Here is a 19,447-nt window from a genome sequence, read left to right on the forward strand (position 1 = left end):
GAAATCTCTACTGAATTACCATCAGCGTATAACTTGCTGTACCGGGGTCTCAACACACTAGTCTTGTGCTGTGACGAGGAATGTCACATCAGTGGCACTCAGGACTGGTGACCAAGTAAGATACAAGAGATCCAGGTATGATCCCCAGAAAGCGAGCTTGCAGGTGAAGTGGCAATTCTGGACAAACATGAATCACTGAAGGATGCTTGACAACTGTGGCAAGGACTGAATGCTGTTACAAAGTGAAACCAAGTGATACATAACAACAAGGCTTTCCTCCCAGATGAGCTGAATGCCTTCTATGCCATCGAAACATGACCCTCTCCCAACTCACCTACTTTTCCACTCTCCTGGCTTCACCAATCACCTTCCAGCTTGTACTCCTCCCCCTCATCCCACCACCTTATTCTGGCTTCTTCCCCCTTCCTTTCCAGTCCTGATGAAGGGTCTCTGCCTAAAATGTCAACTGTTTGTTCATTTTGATAGATGCTGCCTGACCTGCTGAGTTCCTCAGCATTTTGTGTGTTACTCGGGTTTCCAGTTTAACTACATCTGCCTATGACAGCGTGACAATAGTTCAGGTTCAAGTTTAATTGTTGTTCAACCATACATGAATACCCATGAATACAGGCAAATGAAACACCGTTCCTTGGGGCCAAGGTGCAAAACACAACACCAACAGTCATACACAGCACAAGCACATACAACATAGTAATAAACATGCAGTTATACACAGTCACACAAAAGACATAATAGGTTTCAATAGGTACATTTAATGTCAGAGAAATGTATACAATATACATCCTGAAATTCTTTTTCTTCACAACCATCCACGAAAACAGAGGAGTGCCTCAGAGAATGAGTGGCAGTTAAATGTTAGAACCCCAAAGCCCCCCCCAGCTCACCCCCACACACAAGCAGTAGCAAGGTAACAACTCCCCCACCCCCACCAGCAAAAAAGCATCAGTGCCCTCCACCGAGCACTCGTGCAGCAAGCATCAATAAGGACACAGACTTGCATTACTCCAAAAACTACTTGTTCACCAGGTAATTTAGCATACCATAGGCTCTCTCTCTCCCTAATAAAGGAAAAAGAGGTGTCCCCATTTCACAGCAAGAGGGGAGACATAACAAACAACTTGCTGATTTACAGTGTTAAAAGTTGGCCCCAGAATGGTGCAACTCTGTGGACACACAACCCCCCGGCAGCTAACCTGCTGCTCCTGATGTTCCGTGTTCTCCCGCGTTGCTTCCATCAGGGGCACTGGTTTAGAATCAGCATGTCTCCAGAGCCACGAAAATCCAGAGCCTGAGAGTGTCGTGAGGCCCTGAGAGCAGCTCTCATTCCCACAAAGAACAAAAATCAGACTGTAACTCCAGGCCAGGGTCTTCAAAAGAACCTTGAAAAGGACAAAAAGAGATATCAAAGATAGAAATAGAGCTGTTTCCTAAGATGTAAATGAAGGAGTTGTCGTTTAGCACCATCATGACTCCCTGAGTGTCCCGTACTATAGACGGTGCATGGGATGTTGTCGGCAAGAACAAGCCCACAGTAATCTAATCAGCATGTGGTAGCGCTGTCCTGGGCGATCCCATTCCAGCTCATCTTTCACCAAGTGAACAATGGAGAGCAGCATCAAGGGGAGAGGCCAGCACCCAATCCAGCATGGATGCCCATCGTACCATACTGCCTCCAGTGTCTCCTCCCCGAGTGGCAGTAATAGGGAACCCGTGGCATGAGGGCCTAGTCTGCTCAACAGCTGAGGCCCAGCAGCCTCCCCACTGTCAGTCTCACCAATGAACCAGTGAACCAGACTTAGAGTATTCTACATTGCCAGTGTCCAACAGGATCTTGCAGTCACAAGAAAAACGTTCAAGGCAATCACTCGTGCAGTTTGTTGGACCATGCACTGCCTCCATGCGCTTCCTAGGGCAAACAGCAAAATACACAAGTCCAGCTCCTCCACCATCAAGCAACTCACTGATGAGGTACTTTATGTTCTTAATATCCGACAAGTGTCTTATGATTGTAAAAAAGGATGCACAATTACACCTTTGATTGGATCCGGAGAGGCCGCTGCAAACGTGCATGCCGCCATCTTCCTGGAAATAGTAAGCCAATTCACCAGCATTTTGGTTCACAGTGAGCTGGTCTGGTCTGTCTGACTTTAGGGTGGCTGTGGGACTACACTGGTATTACTAAATGCCAATAGAGTGGTTTGAAACTGTCTGTGCTTGCTCTGTAAATGACTTGTAATGACCTGGATGACTTCTGATTCCAGGGCACACACAAGAGCTTGGCAGGAAATTCCAAAGCCTTATCTACAGTGACTGCAATTATTGATGGGACCGGCTCCATAGGTGGGTGTAATAAATTAACATCCTATTGCTAATGGCTAATTGTTGTCATGTCACAGAGTCATAGAAAAGTGCAGCATAGAAACAGGCCATGTGGTCCATCTAGTCCATGCCAAAACCATTTAAGCTGTCTACTCCCATTGGCCTGCACTGGGACCATAGCCCTCCATATCCAATTGTACCTACCCAAACTTCTCTTAAGCATTGAAATTGGGTTTGCATGCACCACCTACACTAGTAGCTCGTTCCATACTCAAATGACCCTCTGAGTGAAAAGTTTCCCCTCACGTTCTCCTTAAACTTTTCATCTTTCACCCTTAATGCATGACCACTAATTGTAGTTCCACCCAAACTCAATGGAAAAAACCTGCTTACATTTACCCTATCTATACTCTTCATAATTTTGTATACCTCTATCAAATCTCTTCTCAATCTTCTACAATCTAATGAATGAAGATCTGACCTACCCAATCTTTCCTTGTAACTCAGGTCCTCCAGATCCAGCAACATCCTTGTAAAATTTCATAGTACTCTTTCAACCTTATTTACATTGTTTCCTGTAGGTAGGTGACCAAAACTGCACACAGTACTCCAAATCAGATCTCACCAACATCTTGTACAACTTCAACATAACTTCCAATCTCCTGTACTCAGTATTTTGATTTATGAAGGCCAATATGTTAAAACCTTTCTTTACGACCCTATCTACCTGTGACATCACATTCAACAAATTATTCCCAGATCCCTTGTTCAACAACACTCCTCAGTGCCCTACCATTCATTATGTAAGACCTACTCTGGTTGGTCCTAGCGAAGTGCAACATCTTGCACTTGTCTGCATTAAATTCCATCTGCCATTGCGCAACCCATTTTTCTAGCTGGTCCTGTTCCCTCTGCAAGCCATGATAGCCTTCCTTGCTGTCCACTACACCCACAATTTTGGTGTCAACTTGCTGATCCAGTTAACCACATTATCATTCAGATCATTGATAAAGATGACAATGGACCCAGCACTAATCTCTGCGACACTCCATTCATCACAGGCCTCCAGTCAGAAAGACGACCATCGACTACCACTCTCTGGCTTCTTCCACAAAGCCAATGTCTAATCCAATTTACTACCTCACCCTGAATGCTGAATGACTGAACCTTCTTGACCAACCTCCCAGGCAGGACCTTGTTATATGCCTTGTTGAAGTCCATGTGGACAACATCCACTGCCTTGTTGTCATCCATTCTCTTGGTCCTCGAAAAGCTCTATAAGATTGGTCAAACATGACTTACCATTCACAAAACATTGTTGACTATCCTTAATCAGCCCATGTCTATCCAAATACTGATATATCTGGCCGTTTAGAATACCTTCCAATAACTTTCTCACTACTGATGTTAGACTCACTGGCCTATAATTTCCTGGTTTATGTTTAGAGCCTTTCTTAAATAGCGGAGCAACACTGGCTACCCTCCGATACTCTGATAAGGAGTATCTCTAAGGATGATTTAAATATTTCTGCTAGGGCCTCGGCATTTTCTGCACTTGCCTCCCACAGGGTCCGAGGGAACACGCTTTCAGGCCCTAGGGACTTATCCACCCTTATTTACTCCAGGATAGCAAACACCTCCTCCTCTGTATTATGTGTAGGGCCCATGAAGTTGATGCCACTTCTCTAGACTCTGTGTCTGTATCTCGAGTAAATACAGATGTAAAAAAAATCATTTAAGATCTTCCCCATCTCTCTTGGCTCCACATTTGGATTACCATTCTGATCATCCAGAGGACCAATTTTGTCCCTTGCAATCCCTTAGGATTCTTCACCTTGTCTGCTTTGGCAACCACATGTCTTCTTTTTGCCTGCAGATTTCCTAATGTTTGCATCTTTTTTTAAGTGCTCTCTTGCATTTCTTATACTCTATAAGCACCTCATTTGTTCCTACCTGCCTGTACCTGCTATGCACCTCTTATTTTTTAAACCAGGACCTTAATGTCTCTTGAAAACCAAGGTTCCCTACACTTGTTCTCTTTACAGGGACATACAAGCTTTGTACTCTCTAAATTTCACTTTTGAAGATCTCCTACGTACCAAGTACACCTTTGCCAGAAAACAGCCTCTCCCAATCCACCTTGCCAGATTCTTTCTGATGCTGTCAAAATTGGCCTTTCTCCAATTTAGAATCTCAACCCATGGACCAGACCTATCTCTTTGTATATTTACTTAGAAAATGTGATACAGTAGCAATCTCTTGTTCGCATGCCATCCAAACATATCATTTGTTCATTCATTATGTACCGTGTCATATGATGTGGGTTAGCACGGTCTTTTCATGACCATGATTGTTCTTGGCAAATTTTTCTACAGAAGTGATTTGCCATTACCTTCTTTTGGGCAGTGTCTTTACAAGATGGGTGATTCCAGCCATTAGCAATGTCTGCCTGGTGTCAATGGTCACATAACCAGGACTTGTGACATGCACTGGCTGTTCATATGACCATAGAACAATAACAGCACAGAAAACAAGCCATTCAGCCCTTCTAGTCTGTGCTGAAACTTTATTCTGCTAGTCCCATTTACCTGCACCCAGTCCATAACCCTACAGACCTCTCCCATCCATGTATCTATCCAATTTATTCTTAAAACTTAAGAGTGAGCCTGCATTTACTACATCAGATGGCAGCTCGTTCCACATTCCCACCACTCTGAGTGAAGAAGTTCCCCCTAAACCTTTCCCCTTTCACCCTAAAGTCATGTCCTCTCGTATTTATCTCTCCTAATCTAAGTGGAAAGAGCCTACTCACATTTACTCTGTCTATACCCTTCATGATTTTCTAAACCTCTATCAAATCACCCCTCATTCTTCTACACTCCAAGGAATAAAGTCCTAACCTGTTCAATCTTTCCCTGTAACTCAACTCCTGAAGACCTGGCAACATCCTAGTAAATCTTCTCTGCATTCTTTCAATCTTACTGATATCCTTCCTATAGTTAGGTGACCAGAACTGTACACAATACTCCGAATTTGGCCTCACCAATGTCTTATACAACCTCACCATAACATCCCAACTCCGATACTCAATACTTTGATTCATGAATGCCAGGATGCCAAAAGCCTTCTTTACAACCCTGTTCACCTGTGACACCACTTTCAGGGAATTATGCATCTGAACTCCCAGGTCCCTTTGTTCCTCTGCACTCCTCAGTGCCCTACCATTTACTGTGTACGTCCTACTTTGATTTGTCCTTCCAAAATGCAACACTTCACACTTGTCTGCATTAAATTCCATCTGCCATTTTCTGGCCCATTTTTCCAGTTGTTCCAGTTCCCTCTGCAAGCTTTGAAAGCCTTCCACGCTGTCCACAACGTCTCCAATCTTAGTGCCATCAGCAAACTTGCTGATCCAATTTACCACATTATCATCTAGATCATTGATATAGACAACAAACAACAATGGTCCCAGCACAGATCCCTGAGGCACACCACTAGTCACAGGCCTCCAGTCTGAGAAGCAATGATCCACTACCACTCTCTGTCTTCTCCCACACAGCCAATTTTGAATGCAGGTTACAACCTGTCCATGGATACCTAGTATCTGAACCTTCTAAACTGACCTCCCATGTGGGACCTTGTCAAAGGCTTTACTAAAGTCCATGTAGACAACACCTGCAGCCTTTCCTTCATCTACTTTCTTGGTAACCTCCTCGAAAAACTACAGGATTCGTTAAACACGATCTACCATGCACAGAACCATGCTGACTATCTTTAATCAGCCCTTGGCTGTCCAAATACTTGTATATGTGATCTCTCAGAACACCTTCCAATAATTCACCTACTACTGATGTCAGGCTCACTGGCCTGTAATTACCTGGTTTACTTTTGGAGCCTTTTTTAAACAATGGAACAGCATGAGCTACCCTCCAATCCTCTGGCACCGCACAAGTGGCTAAGGACATTTTAAATATTTCTGCCAGGGCCCCTGCAATTTTTACACTAGTCTCTCTCAAGGTCTGAGGAAATATCATGTCAGGCCCAGGGGATTTTTCTACCTTTATTATATGACCTTCCACCACCTGTTTCCATGGCTTCACGTGACCCTGATCGGGGGGCTAAGCAGGTGCTACACCTTGCCCGAGGGTGAGCTGCAGGCTAGTAGAGGGAAGGAGTGCCTTGTACCTTCTTTGGTAGAGACGTATCTCCATCCCGTCACCCATCCAAGCAGATCATGCCATATATAAGTAAATCAAGGTGGTTTCAGGACAAGAACCTTCATCCTGACAGACTATGACCTATCCTCAAAACTGATGAAGGGTATCAGCTTGAAATATCAACTGCTTATTCCCCTCCTTGGACACTGCCTGACTTGTGTTTGTAACTCTCTCATCAATCTCCCACTCACAAAGCCATGCTATCTATCTCAAATAATTCCTTGCCGTTCCAAATGCAAATAAACCCCATTCTTCAGAATCCCTTATTCCTGCTACTCTTCTTAAATAAAGACATAACATTAACAATTAACAATCTTTTCCGTAACTTCCACCATCTCCAACAGGATCCCACCATCAAGCACATCTTTCCCTCCCCCCCCTTTCTGCTTTCCGCAGGGATTGCTCCAAACATGACTCCCTTGTCCATTTGTCCCTCCCCACTGATCTCCTAATGACTCTTATCCTTGCAAGCGGAACCACACCTCCCCTTACACCTCCTCCCTCACTACCATTCAGAGCCCCAAACAGTCAATAGACAATAGGTGCAGGAGCGGGCCATTCGGCCCTTCTAGCCAGCACCGCCATTCACTGTGATCATGGCTGATCATACACAATCAGTACCCCGTTCCTGCCCTCTCCCCATATCCCTTGACCCCGCTATCTATAAGAGCTCTATCTAACTCTCTCTTGAATGCATTCAGAGACTTGGCCTCCACTGCCTTCTGGGGCAGAGCATTCCACATATCCACCACTCTCTGGGTGAAAAAGTTTTTCCGCATCTCAGTTCTAAATGGCCTACCCCTTATTCTTAAACTGTGGCCTCTAGTTCTGGACTCACCCATCAGCAGGAACATGCTTCCTGCCTCTAGCGTGTCCTTCCAGGTGAGGCAACACTTCACTTGTGAGTCTGTTGGGGTCATCTACTGTATCTGGTGCTCCCAGTGTGGCCCCCTGTATATCACTGACGTTAGACTGAGAGACTGCTTCGCCGAGCACTTACACTCCATCTGTCAGAAAAAGCAAAATCTCCTGGTGGGCACCCATTTTAATTCCACTTCCCATTCACATATTTTTTTTTCACTTTCCCAAAAACTCATTGCTGGTCTGCTGTCCTCTCTGCCAGCATCTCCTTCCAATTTACTTTGGCCAACTCTTCTCTCATACCACTGTAATTTCCTTTACTCCACTGAAATACTTCCATGCCAGACTTTACTTTCACCATATCCAATTTCAAGTTGAACTCAATCATATTGTGATCACTGTCTCCTAAGGGTTCTTTTACCTTACATTCCCTAATTACCTCTGGTTCATTACATAACACCCAATCCAGTATAACTGATCCCCTAGTAGGCTCAATAACAAACTGCTCTAAAAAGCCATCTCATAAACATTCATAGAAAAACATAGAAACATAGAAAACCTACAGCACAATACAGATCCTTCAGCCCACAAAGTTGTGCCGAACATGTCCTTACCTCAGAAATTACCTAGGCTTGCCCATAGCCCTCTATTTTTCTAAACTCCATGTATCCATCCAGGAATTTCTTAAAAGACCCTATCGTTTCTGACTCCACCACTGCCGCCGGCAGCCCATTCCATGCACTCACCACCCTCTGTGTAAAAAAAACTTACCCCTGACATCTCCTCTGTACCTACTTCCAAGCACCTTAAAACTATGCCCTCTTGTGCTAGCCAATTCAGCCCTGGGAAAAAGCCTCTGACTATCCACACGATCAATGCCTCTCATCATCTTATACACCTCTGTCAGGTCACCTCTCATCCTCCGTCGCTCCAAGGAGGAAAGGCTGAGTTCACTCAATCTATTGTCATAAGGCATGCTCCCCAATCCAGGCAACATCCTTGTAAATCTCCTCTGCACCCTTTCTATGGTTTCCACATCCTTCCTATAGTGAGGTGACCAGAATTGAGCACAGCCATTTTTACAATACAATATACAGACACTGAACAGTTACACAACACAATGAGGTCCTTTGGCCCATTTAGTTGGTACTAATCATACAGCGTTCAACCACACTAAGCACGTTTCCTTTTACAAACAAGAAAATCCCATCAACTCATTCCAAATTTTAATACTCCCATATTCATCTCTCTCTCTCTCCCTCTCCCGATTTTCCCAATCGACCTGCATGTTGAAATCTCCCATGACTTGACACGCCTTTTCTATTTCCTGGTGTAATCAGTGGTCCACATTCAGCTACTGCTGGGAAGCTTGTATATAACAGCCATCAGGGTCCTTTTACCCTTGGAGTTTCTTGGCTCACAAGGGTTCAACATCTTTTTACCCTGTGTGACATTTTTCTCATGATTTGATGCCATTCTTTACCAGCAGAGCCACGCCATTCCCTTTGCCTACCTTCCTATCCCTCCAATACAATATGTAACCATGGGCATTCAGCTCCCAACTACAACTATCCTTCAGCTATGATTCATACCTGATGATCTGTAATAGTGCAACAATATCATCCACCTTATTTCTTATACTCCATACTTTGTGCATTGAATTGTAACACTGTGAGTACCGTATTTGCTACCCTTTTTGATTCTGCGTCCCTAATGCTCTGATACTCACCCTGCTGGCTGCAATTATGTCCTATCATCTGCCTGCCTTTCCTGACAGTCTGACCACATTATCTTTATTATCCGCCCTATCCTGATTCCCTTCACTCTGGTTCAACCCCCTCTGCCAAATAAGTTTAAACCCTTCCCAACAGCTCCAACAAACCTGTCCATGAAAATATTGGTGCCCCTCAGGTTCAGATGCAACCCATCACTTTTGAACAGGTCAGAAGGGATCCCAGGAATCCAAGAACCTGAATCCCTGCCCCCTGCACCGACTTCTCAGCCATGCATTAATTTGCCAAATCATCCTGTTTCTACCCTCACTGGCTCGTGGCACCGGCAGCAATCCAGAAATTACTACCTGGGAGGTCCTGCTTCTCAGCTTTCTGCCTAGCTCTCTAAATTCTCTCTTCAGGACCTCATTGCTTTTCCTTCCTATGTCACTGGTACCAATATGCACCAAGATATATGGCTGCTCTCCTTCCCTTCACTATCCAAAATGTTATGGACACGATCCATGACTACCCTGACCCTGGCATCTGGGAGGCAACATATCATCTGACTGTCCCGTTCACATCCACAGGATCTCCTGTCTGATTATTGAGACTCTTGTCACAACTGCTCCCATCTTCTCCCTCTTTCCCTTCTGCACCATGGACCCATGCTCAGTGCCAGTAACCTGATCTCCATGGCATTCCCCTTTGAGGTCATCCCCCACGATAGTATCCAAATCGGTATACTTATTATTGAGGGGAATGGCCACAGGGGTGCTCTGTGCTAGCTGCCTATTCACATTTCCGTTTCACCTAACGGTCGTCCAGCTACTCGCCTCCTGCAACTTCAGGGTGACTACTTCCCTGTAACTCTGATTGATGATCTCCTCACTCTCCTGTACAAGCCAAAGGTCGTCCAGCTGCTGTTTTAGATCCCTAACATGGTTTTCAAGGAGCTGCAGCTGGATGCACTTCACACCGATGTAGTTCCCTGGGAGAGTCTAGATCTCCCAGGACTCCAACATCCATGATAAAGAACACACAACACCCAACTACACGCGGTGTGGTAAGATAAAATAAAAAGGGAACCTTAACAGAAACTTACCCAGAGCTGATGGCTCTTTCGAGCTGAAGCCTCCTTTGAGCCAAAGCTTGACATGCCTACTCTCACCACTAGCCCACTCCCAACAATAGCTGCCCTGTTTGTCCCTTCTGTACTTTTACAGTGTGTCACAGACCTGCGAGAAACCTCGTCGCTACGGACTACTCCTGCCGCTAGAAATAGCCTCAATATCCACAAAGCTCACCTTTTAAACAAACATCACCGACCTGCGAGAAACCTCGTTGCTACAGCCTGCTCCTGCCACTGTTTGGGCCATCGGAACTTTAGAGTGACTAATGAATTGCAGTTAATCTTAACAAATAAGCCACGGTCAAATGGCGGAGCAGCCTTAACGGGATGAATGGTCAGGAGTGAGTAATTGGGCCGAAGGGCCTAGATCTGTGCTGTGTTGTTCTTTGACTCTGAATGCATTCAGAGTGTGCACTACCCTGGTGGGATCGTCCAGGTGGGTAGTGGTTAACAGCTGTATAGATGGAACACAGATCATAGACCAGAGCAGGACCGGAACAGTCCCCTCTACCCACAATGTTGTGCTAAACTAATTAAATTAGTAATCAAATGGCCAACTAAACTAACCTCTTCTACTGCACCATGTCCATATCCTTCTATTTTCCACACATCCATGTGTCTATCTAAACGTCTCTTATAAGTCTCTAATGTATCTGCCTCTTCCACCTCCCCAGGCAGCACATTCCAGGCGTTCACCACTGTCTGCGATAAAAATAAATAAATAAGTCACCCCCAATCACCTTAAATGTATGCCCTCTGGTGTTAGACACTTCAAACATTGGAAAAGTATATTGTTGTGTCTACTTATACCACTCATAATCTTATAAACCTCGATCAGGTCTCCGTTCAGCCTGTGCTGCCCCAGAGAAAACCTCCAGCCTCCTGTGATAGTGCATGCCCTTTATCCAGACAGAATCCAGCCCTCTCCAGAGCCTCAGCATCCTTCCTGTAATGGGGCGACTAGAACTACACCCAGTACTCCAGTTGCGGTCTAACCAGAGTTTTATAAAGCTGCCTCGACTAATAAAGGCAAGCATGCAATATGGCTTCTTACCCACCCCCATCAAACTGTGTAGTCGCTTTTCAGGAGCTATGAACTTGACTGCAAGATCTGTCTGCTCACCAACACCGAAGAATCTTGCCCTTACCAGTGAGAGGTCTTGTAATTGTTTGTGTGCTGTGCTGGTGGTTGGACTGATTGCCTCCTGTCCACAGGTGCTGCTTTAGGACCCTTGTTAGCTGGGCTCATCTCTCCTACGGGTTGGAACAATGTCTTCTACATGCTGATGGTGGCAGACGCGTTTGCCTTACTGGTGAGCATCTGAGATCATTCTTTACTTGTCACAGCCCACGGGCTTCCATGCTTCGCCATGAATCCACCGCCAGCAAAGCACGGTAGCGTGGCATTTAGTGCGACGGGCATCAGAGGTCAGAGTTCAATGCCATCGTTCTCTGTATGAAAGTTTGTACATGCTTCCCGCGTGCACGTGGGTTTCCTCCTGGTGCTCTGGTTTCCTCCCACCGTCCAAGGACGGATTGGTTAGTAGATGAATTGGTCATTGTAAGTTGTCCTGTGATTAGGCTGGAGTTAAATAGGTGGGTAGCTGGGTGGCATGACTCACTGGGCCAGAAAGGCCTGTTTCATGCTCTACCTCTAAATAAATAGTGTTCCCATGACTCAGTAGCCCTAACAGCACATCTCAGGACAGTGGGAGGAAACCAGGACACCCGAGGAGATTAGTGCAGAGAAAACATACAGACACTGACAGGATTTCCACCTTGTGAACGCGTGGGTTTCCTTCGGTTTCCTCAGTCAGGTTTCCTCTTCTGTCGCAAAATTTGATGTTTTGCGGCAACAGAGTGCAGTACTTTAAAAAACTGTAAATTACAATAAGAAATACATAAAACAATTTAAAGAAGTATTGCAAAAAGAGCAAAAATATTTATTTATTTGGAGATAAAGCGCAGAACAGGCCCTTCTGGCATTTTGAGCCACACTGCCCAGCAACCCCTGACAACCTCAATTTAAACCTAACCTAACCACAGGACAGTTTACAATGACCATTTGGCCTGCCTGGTACGTCTTTGGACTGTGGGAGGAAACCGGAGCGCCTGGGGAAAATCCACACTTTCCACAGAGACTCCTTACGGAGGACGCCAGGACTGATGCCCTGAGCTGTAAGAGCATCCTGCTAACCACTGTTCTGAGGTAGTGTATGTGAGTAGTCCAAGGACGGAGCGGTTAGACCATAAAACCATAAGATATAGAAGCAGAATTCGGCCATTTAGCCCATCGAGTCTGCTCCACCATTACATCACGGCTGATCCAATTTTCCTCTCAGCCCCAATCTCCTGCCTTCATTCTGTATCCCTTCATGCCCTGACCAATCAAGAACCTATTGATCTCTACCTTAAATGTACATAAAGACTTGGCCTCCACAGTTGCCTGTGGCAAAGAATTCCACAGATTCATCACTCTCTGGCTAAAGAAATTCCTCCTCATCTCCATTCTAAAAGGACACCTCTCTATTCTGAGGCTGTGTCCTCTCGTCTTAGACTCTCCCACCATAGGAAACATCCTCTCTATAGCCACTCTTTTAAGGCCTTTCACCATTCGATAGGTTTCAATGACATTATCCCTCATTTTGCTAAATTCTAGTGAATACAGGCCCAGAGCCATCAAACGCTCTTCATATGACAAGCCATTCAATTCTGGAATCATTTTTGTGAATCTCCTTTGAACCCTCTCCAGTTTCAGCTCATCCTTTCTAAGATAAGTCTGAAGGAACTCAGGATATGACAGATGGTAAAAAAGCAAGGATAGCATGCAGTCAGACTGTCAGGCCTATAGTTTCTTTTCTTCTGCCTCTCTCCCTTCTTGAAGAGTGGAGTGACATATTCAGTTTCCCAGTCTTCTGGAACCTTTCCAGAACCTAGTGATTCTTGAAAGATCATTCTAAGTGCCTCCACGAACTATTCAGGAGCTTCTTTCAGAACTCTGTTGTGTACGCTATCTACAGACAGACAGACATACTTTATTGATCCCGAGGGAAATTGGGTTTCATTACAGCTGCACCAACCAAGAGTAGTGAAGAAATATAGCAATATAAAACCATAAATAATTAAATAATAATGTTAATCATGCCAAGTGGAAAAATAAGTCCAGGATCAGCCTATTGGCTCAGGGTGTCTGACACTCCGAGGGAGGAGTTGTAAAGTTTGATGGCCACAGGTAGCAATGACTTCCTATGATGCTCAGTGTTACATCTCGGTGGAATGAGTCTCTGGCTGAATGTACTCCTGTGCCTAACCAGTACATTATGGAGTGGATGGGAGTCGTTGTCCAAGATGGCATGCAACTTGGACAGCATCCTCTTTTCAGACACCACCGTCAGAGAGTCCAGTTCCACACCCACAACATCACTGGCCTGCTCCATCTGGTTAGTAGGTTAATTGGTCATTGTAAATTATTCTAGAGTTAAATCAATAGTTTGTTGAGCCAGAAGGGCTGTTGGGACCATCTTCCCCAGAACACCTGTAGTGACTCGCCATTGCCCTCTCAAGGGCACCTAGGAAGTGGGCAATAAGCATTGGCCTTGCTGATGACAGCCACAACCAAAGTGGTTTGGTAGCATAGCAATAAGTGTAATGCTATTATAGTTCATTTCCCACTGCTGTCTGTACGTTCTCCTCCGTTTTCCTCCCACAGTCCAAAGACCTCCTGGTTAGTTGGTTAATTAGTCACATGGGTGTATATGGGCAGCATGGGATCATTTTGCTATAAGGCCCTGTTACTGTGCTGTACCTAAAACAAAATTAAAATCTTTATTGTCCCTCCTACTTTGCTTTGAGTTTGACTTTGATAAGACCATACGGCATAGGAACAGTTGCCTTCTTTTGGTTTTTGATGTGAAATCTATATATGGTTTACAGCAATTAATATTTATTCTAAACATTTCATGTTTATCCAAAAATCAAAGTAAATTTATTATCAAAGTATATATGGCACCATATACAACCCTGAGATTCATTTTCTTGTGGGCATTTACAGGACAATAAAGAAATAGAAACATAGAAAATCTACAGCACAATACAGGTGCACAGAGCTGTGCTGAACATGTAAATGCAATGGAATTAATGAAAAACCATACATAAACAAAGACTGACAAACAACCAATGTGCAAAAAAAGACAAATCATGCAAATAATAAATAAAAATAAATGAATAAATAATACTGAGAACACAGGTTTCAGAGTCTATGAAAGTGAGTCTGCAGGTTGTGGATTCAGTTCAGAGTTGTGATGGGTGAAGTTATTCATGATGGTTTAGGAGCTGGATGGTTGAGGGGTAATAACTGTTCCTGAACTTGGTGGTGTGGGACCTGAGGCTCCTGGACCTCCTGCCCACTGGCAGTATTATATCAGGACTGGTATTCATATTCCATCTTGTTATCTGTTAATTTGAATCATCTGTGAGGTGGATTTTTACACCTGAAATTTTGTCTGAACCCCAACTGTGTTTTTATTTCAGTTGCTACTGCGTCTCATACTGAAGGAGCTGCATATTTTCAGACCAAAGACAAATGAGTTTGAGTAAGTTGAATTTGTGCTCTCACTGAGGTCGTGGACAGGGCATTGCAGGGCCCGAGTGTCTGTGTCTGTCGTAGATCCAGATACTGACACACAGACACAAACACACGGAAAGGCAGACAGTCACACATGTGCAGTCTCTCACGCTTGCAGTCTCCCTCTCACTCGCGTGCGGTCTCTTACACACACTCGTATATAAAACAAGTCCTTAGCCATATTCATCAGTACGGATGGGTGTGGCTAAGGGTCTGTTTCTGTTCTGTTATTCTATGATTCTGTGATGATCAGTAAATATCTGCTCACTGAGTGAGGAATAATGGACTTCATTGACGTGATGAATTGCATGTTTTCACTCATTGTCTTTGTTTCCTCCCTCCCATCTTTTCCCACTACTTACTACAGGTTGAAGGAACACTAATGCCCCACCTCGGTGCACAGGTTTGACTAGCTCTCTGTCGAGCCACACTTTGTACTGTTCTCGATGAAGCATATTTGCACAACACTGGAGGATCCATAGAGGGGACACAACTGGTGTGTGATCCCGGGCATTAGACAACACCCTCCAGCCTCAGAATCACATTCCATTTGAACTTTGCGGCGAACTGTACCTGCCATCTCGATCACATCCTGTTCGATGTGCTCTGCGTCTGACATTTACCAGAATAGGTGCCTTTATAGTTCATTAGAGATTATCTGTTTATTTATGAAATGAGAGGTACTGTATTATTGCAGCTGCAGTTTGTATGAATGTATCCCCTTTTTTGGGGGGTCTCCAATTTCTTGCGCAGTCTGGTCTAGAACTATTTTGAGCTCTGCATGTGAGTTATCCATAGAGCGTCAGGACAAGGGCCTGCTAGTCCACGACACGCAAGCACTTTGTATCCAGGAATGGAACTGCTTCCAATCTCATTGTTCTTTCCAACTCACTAGAGCCAAGTCTTCTGGAATTAGTTGACAATCGTTTTCCTCAAAAAATATGTTAATCAAATGTGAAGGTGAGACAGCAGGTGCTTGAATCTGGAGCAACAACTAAAGTGCTGGAGGAGCTCAGCAGGTCAGACAGCATCTGTGGAAGGAAATGGACAGCTGATATTTTGGGAGCACCGGCTCACTGGGCCGGAAGGGCCTGTTACCGGGATGTATGTCTAAATCTAAAATCTGAAATCTAAACCTGAACAGTCGAATGATTTTCCCTCCACAGATGTGGTCTGACCTGCTGAATTCCCCCAGTGGCCTGCGTGTTGCTGTTAAGTTACCAAGTTGTCTTTAGATCTCGTTATTGTGACAAATGTTAACGGCCTGATGTTTTGCAGATCTCCAATCAATTTCAGTGTTTTGAGCGACATTTTAAGATTTGAAGTCTTGGCAGGTGAAATTGACTAGTAGGTTAGATCTGTGTCCCTGCTGTAACACTGAATTTACTCAGCCATCTTCAGATGCCAGCCTATCAATGTATGTGATATGGCGAGAATCCTTCCAGATCCTTTCGGTGTGTGTCTGTCTGCCTTTAGCTGACTGAATGAAATAGGAACACATCAGTTAAGATCACCAGTCTTGGTCGTGAGAGCTGATTCTGTCAAAGAAACTTTTTAGGAAATTAGAACATAGAAATTTGCAGCACATTACAGGACCTTTGGCCCACAATGTTGTGCCAAACGTGTAACCTAGAAGGAACCTGTTGTTCAGTAAGTTTGTAAACTCACCTCTGCCTTCCTTTCTACCCTGGGTAACCTTTCACCCTTTGCCAGGACCAGGCCTGTGTTGGTGGAAGGGTGATTTTGTCAAATGTTCTGAGTTAGAGGTTGATTATTCTCCAGGGTGGGTGTGGGAAGGTGTGTTATTCAACAGAGTTTTGGCAACTACGGATCAAAGTGCAAATGAATCTCAGGGCAGAGTCCAGGGCTGGTGAGGGGCCAAGCTAGTGCTGTAACGGGAAGAGAGAGTCAGTGAAAGCTAGTGCTGTAACAGGAGGAGAGAGACAGTGAAAGCTAGTGCTGTAACGGGAGGAGAGAGACAGTGAAAGCTAGTGCTGTAACGGGAGGAGAGAGACAGTGAAAGCTAGTGCTGTAACGGGAGGAGAGAGTCAGTGAAAGCTAGTGCTGTAACAGGAAGAGAGAGTCAGTGAAAGCTAGTGCTGTAATGGGAGGAGAGAGTCAGTGAAAGCTAGTGCTGTAACGGGAGGAGAGAGTCAGTGAAAGCTAGTGCTGTAACGGGAGGAGAGAGTCAGTGAAAGCTAGTGCTGTAACGGGAGGAGAGAGACAGTGAAAGCTAGTGCTGTAACGGGAGGAGAGAGTCAGTGAAAGCTAGTGCTGTAACGGGAGGAGAGAGACAGTGAAAGCTAGTGCTGTAACGGGAGGAGAGAGACAGTGAAAGCTAGTGCTGTAACGGGAGGAGAGAGTCAGTGAAAGCTAGTGCTGTAACGGGAGGAGAGAGACAGTGAAAGCTAGTGCTGTAACGGGAGGAGAGAGTCAGTGAAAGCTAGTGCTGTAACGGGAGGAGAGAGACAGTGAAAGCTAGTGCTGTAACGGGAAGAGAGAGTCAGTGAAAGCTAGTGCTGTAACGGGAGGAGAGAGTCAGTGAAAGCTAGTGCTGTAATGGGAAGAGAGAAGATGTGCTGTCATGGGGAGGGGTGAGAGTTGGCCTGGGAGAGGGGCAGCTGTGGCAACACACATTGAGTGTCGAGGTACTTTGCACCCTGCACTTTGTAACCTTTCTCACTCCCAAAGATTTTCTCCCCTGTTGAGCAAATGCAGCATCCTCCACAAAGCAGGATGTGGTAGGAAATTAATTAAATCCATAGATGAAGGCGCTTTGCCCAGTAGACTCTTGCTAAAATAAATCTGTGCACGCTCTATACCAGGTAGTCTGGAGCAACACGGCTTTGTGACTTCCTTTCCAAAGTAACACAGCACCTTGTTGTTGGCAGAGTGTCGGTGTGTCTTGTGTGCTGAAGTCCCTCAGCCAGCTGGTATCTCTGGTTGTCAGGATGGAGGTTACCCAAACAGAATATGAGGTGTCACTCCTCCAAACTATGGGAGGTTTTGTGGCAGTAGAGAAGGCCGTGGACCAACAGCTCGGAGTGGAAATGGGTGGCTACTGCGAAATCCCACTGTTGTAGCAGACAGAGTGAAGGCATTCAGTCATCCCACCTTTGGTGCCCTGTATACATTATTGTCACATTGGTACTGATTGTGTGTGTTCTGTTCCACACAGTTCCCATCCCAATATCCAACTTACAACCACCTCTCCCCAATTCCCACCAGGATTATCGTCCCACATCCCCCTCCTCCCCTTTAACCCCTCGACTTTTGAACTAACAGTGAGGGTGAGTCTGTAGTCTCATGGTTCAAAAATGCCAGTAGTGGGATGAATTAAACACAAAGGCTACTGTAACTGAGATAAAGCCTGTTGAATGAGTCACAGAGTCATACAGCGTGGAACTAGGCCCTTCAGCCCATCTGCTCCGTGCTGACCAAGATTCCGATCTGCGCTAGTCTGATTTGTCTACATCTGGCCCGTCTCTCTCAAAACCTTACCTTTATATCTCTCTCTAAGCTGCTGGGTGCGCCGCCGCACTGTAACTGAACACAGCCTTTGCTGCACACCTGGAATGGGATGAAACGTTTTCTTCCACTTACTTTATTTCATTATATCCTTCAGTTAATAAATGAAATCAAAAGTATGTGGTTTTTCAATTTTCATTCATAGTATGCATATTACGAAAAATATTAAGTACTGCCTAGTTTACAGGCCCTGTAAAAATTTCCTGCTCAAAGCAATGGTTGGCCCGTGCAGCTGTTTAAAAAATCTTGAGGGAATGGTGCCTCTAAATACTATATCTCCCTCTAACCCTGCGAGGGTTTTATACTTTGGCGCCAAGGAGGATGAGAGGTGCCTTGACAGAAGTTAGAGGATTGGGAAGCTTTTGAAAACCATCAGAAGTGAAACAAAAAAAGCAACAAGGAGAGAAAAGATGAAATATGAAGGTAAGCTATGCATTAATGTAAGAGGATATCAAAATATTTTCAGATACATAAGGGGTAAAAGAGAGGCAAGAGTGGATATTGGACTGCTGGAGAGGTAATAATGGGGTCAAAGAAATGAGGGACAAACTCAGTAAGTATTTTGCATCAGTCTTCACTGAGCAAGCCACCAGTAATTGGAGAGTGTTGGGGGTAGGAGTGAGTGTGGTCACTGTTACTAAGGGAAGCTGAAAGTCACCCGGTCCTCATGGTGTACAAGATTATAAGAGGCATGGATTGAGAGGATATCCAGAGACAGAACGGCTGGTACTATTGGGGGAAAATTCAGGGGAAATGTCAGAAATGAGATTTTTGCAGAGTGATGGGTGTCTGGAATGTCCTACCAGACGTGGTAGTAGAGACAGATACATTAAGGGCATTTAGATGGGCACATAGATGAAAGAAAAATGGAGGGCTTTGTAGAAGGGAAGTGTAGGTTAAAGAGTTAGCATTTCATTGTGGGCTGAAGGGCCTGTATTGCACTATGGTGTTCTGTGTTCTTTCCTATCCATGTACATGTCCAAATGCCTGTAAATGCCCTTGCCCCAATCACTTCCTCTTGCAGCTCATTCCA

At 44.9% G+C, this 19,447-nt stretch overlaps 1 protein-coding gene across 2 annotated transcripts in view; it reads left to right on the top strand.

Moving 5' to 3' along the window:
* The window catches only part of LOC140727457 (glucose-6-phosphate exchanger SLC37A1-like), a 103,987-nt gene extending 85,455 nt beyond the window's left edge, over window positions 1–18,532 (top strand). For both annotated transcript variants that reach the window (XM_073044763.1, XM_073044764.1), the window contains 4 exons: window positions 2,283–2,361; window positions 11,478–11,575; window positions 14,793–14,854; window positions 15,254–18,532. In XM_073044763.1, the coding sequence (XP_072900864.1) occupies window positions 2,283–2,361; window positions 11,478–11,575; window positions 14,793–14,854; window positions 15,254–15,269 (255 nt within the window). In that variant the 3' untranslated portion in view covers window positions 15,270–18,532. The remainder of the gene's footprint in view (window positions 1–2,282; window positions 2,362–11,477; window positions 11,576–14,792; window positions 14,855–15,253) is intronic.
* The last annotated feature ends 915 nt before the right edge of the window (window positions 18,533–19,447 follow it).

The sequence above is a fragment of the Hemitrygon akajei genome, chromosome 5 (assembly GCF_048418815.1).
Source record: "Hemitrygon akajei chromosome 5, sHemAka1.3, whole genome shotgun sequence".
In the NCBI taxonomy this organism is placed as follows: domain Eukaryota; kingdom Metazoa; phylum Chordata; class Chondrichthyes; order Myliobatiformes; family Dasyatidae; genus Hemitrygon; species Hemitrygon akajei.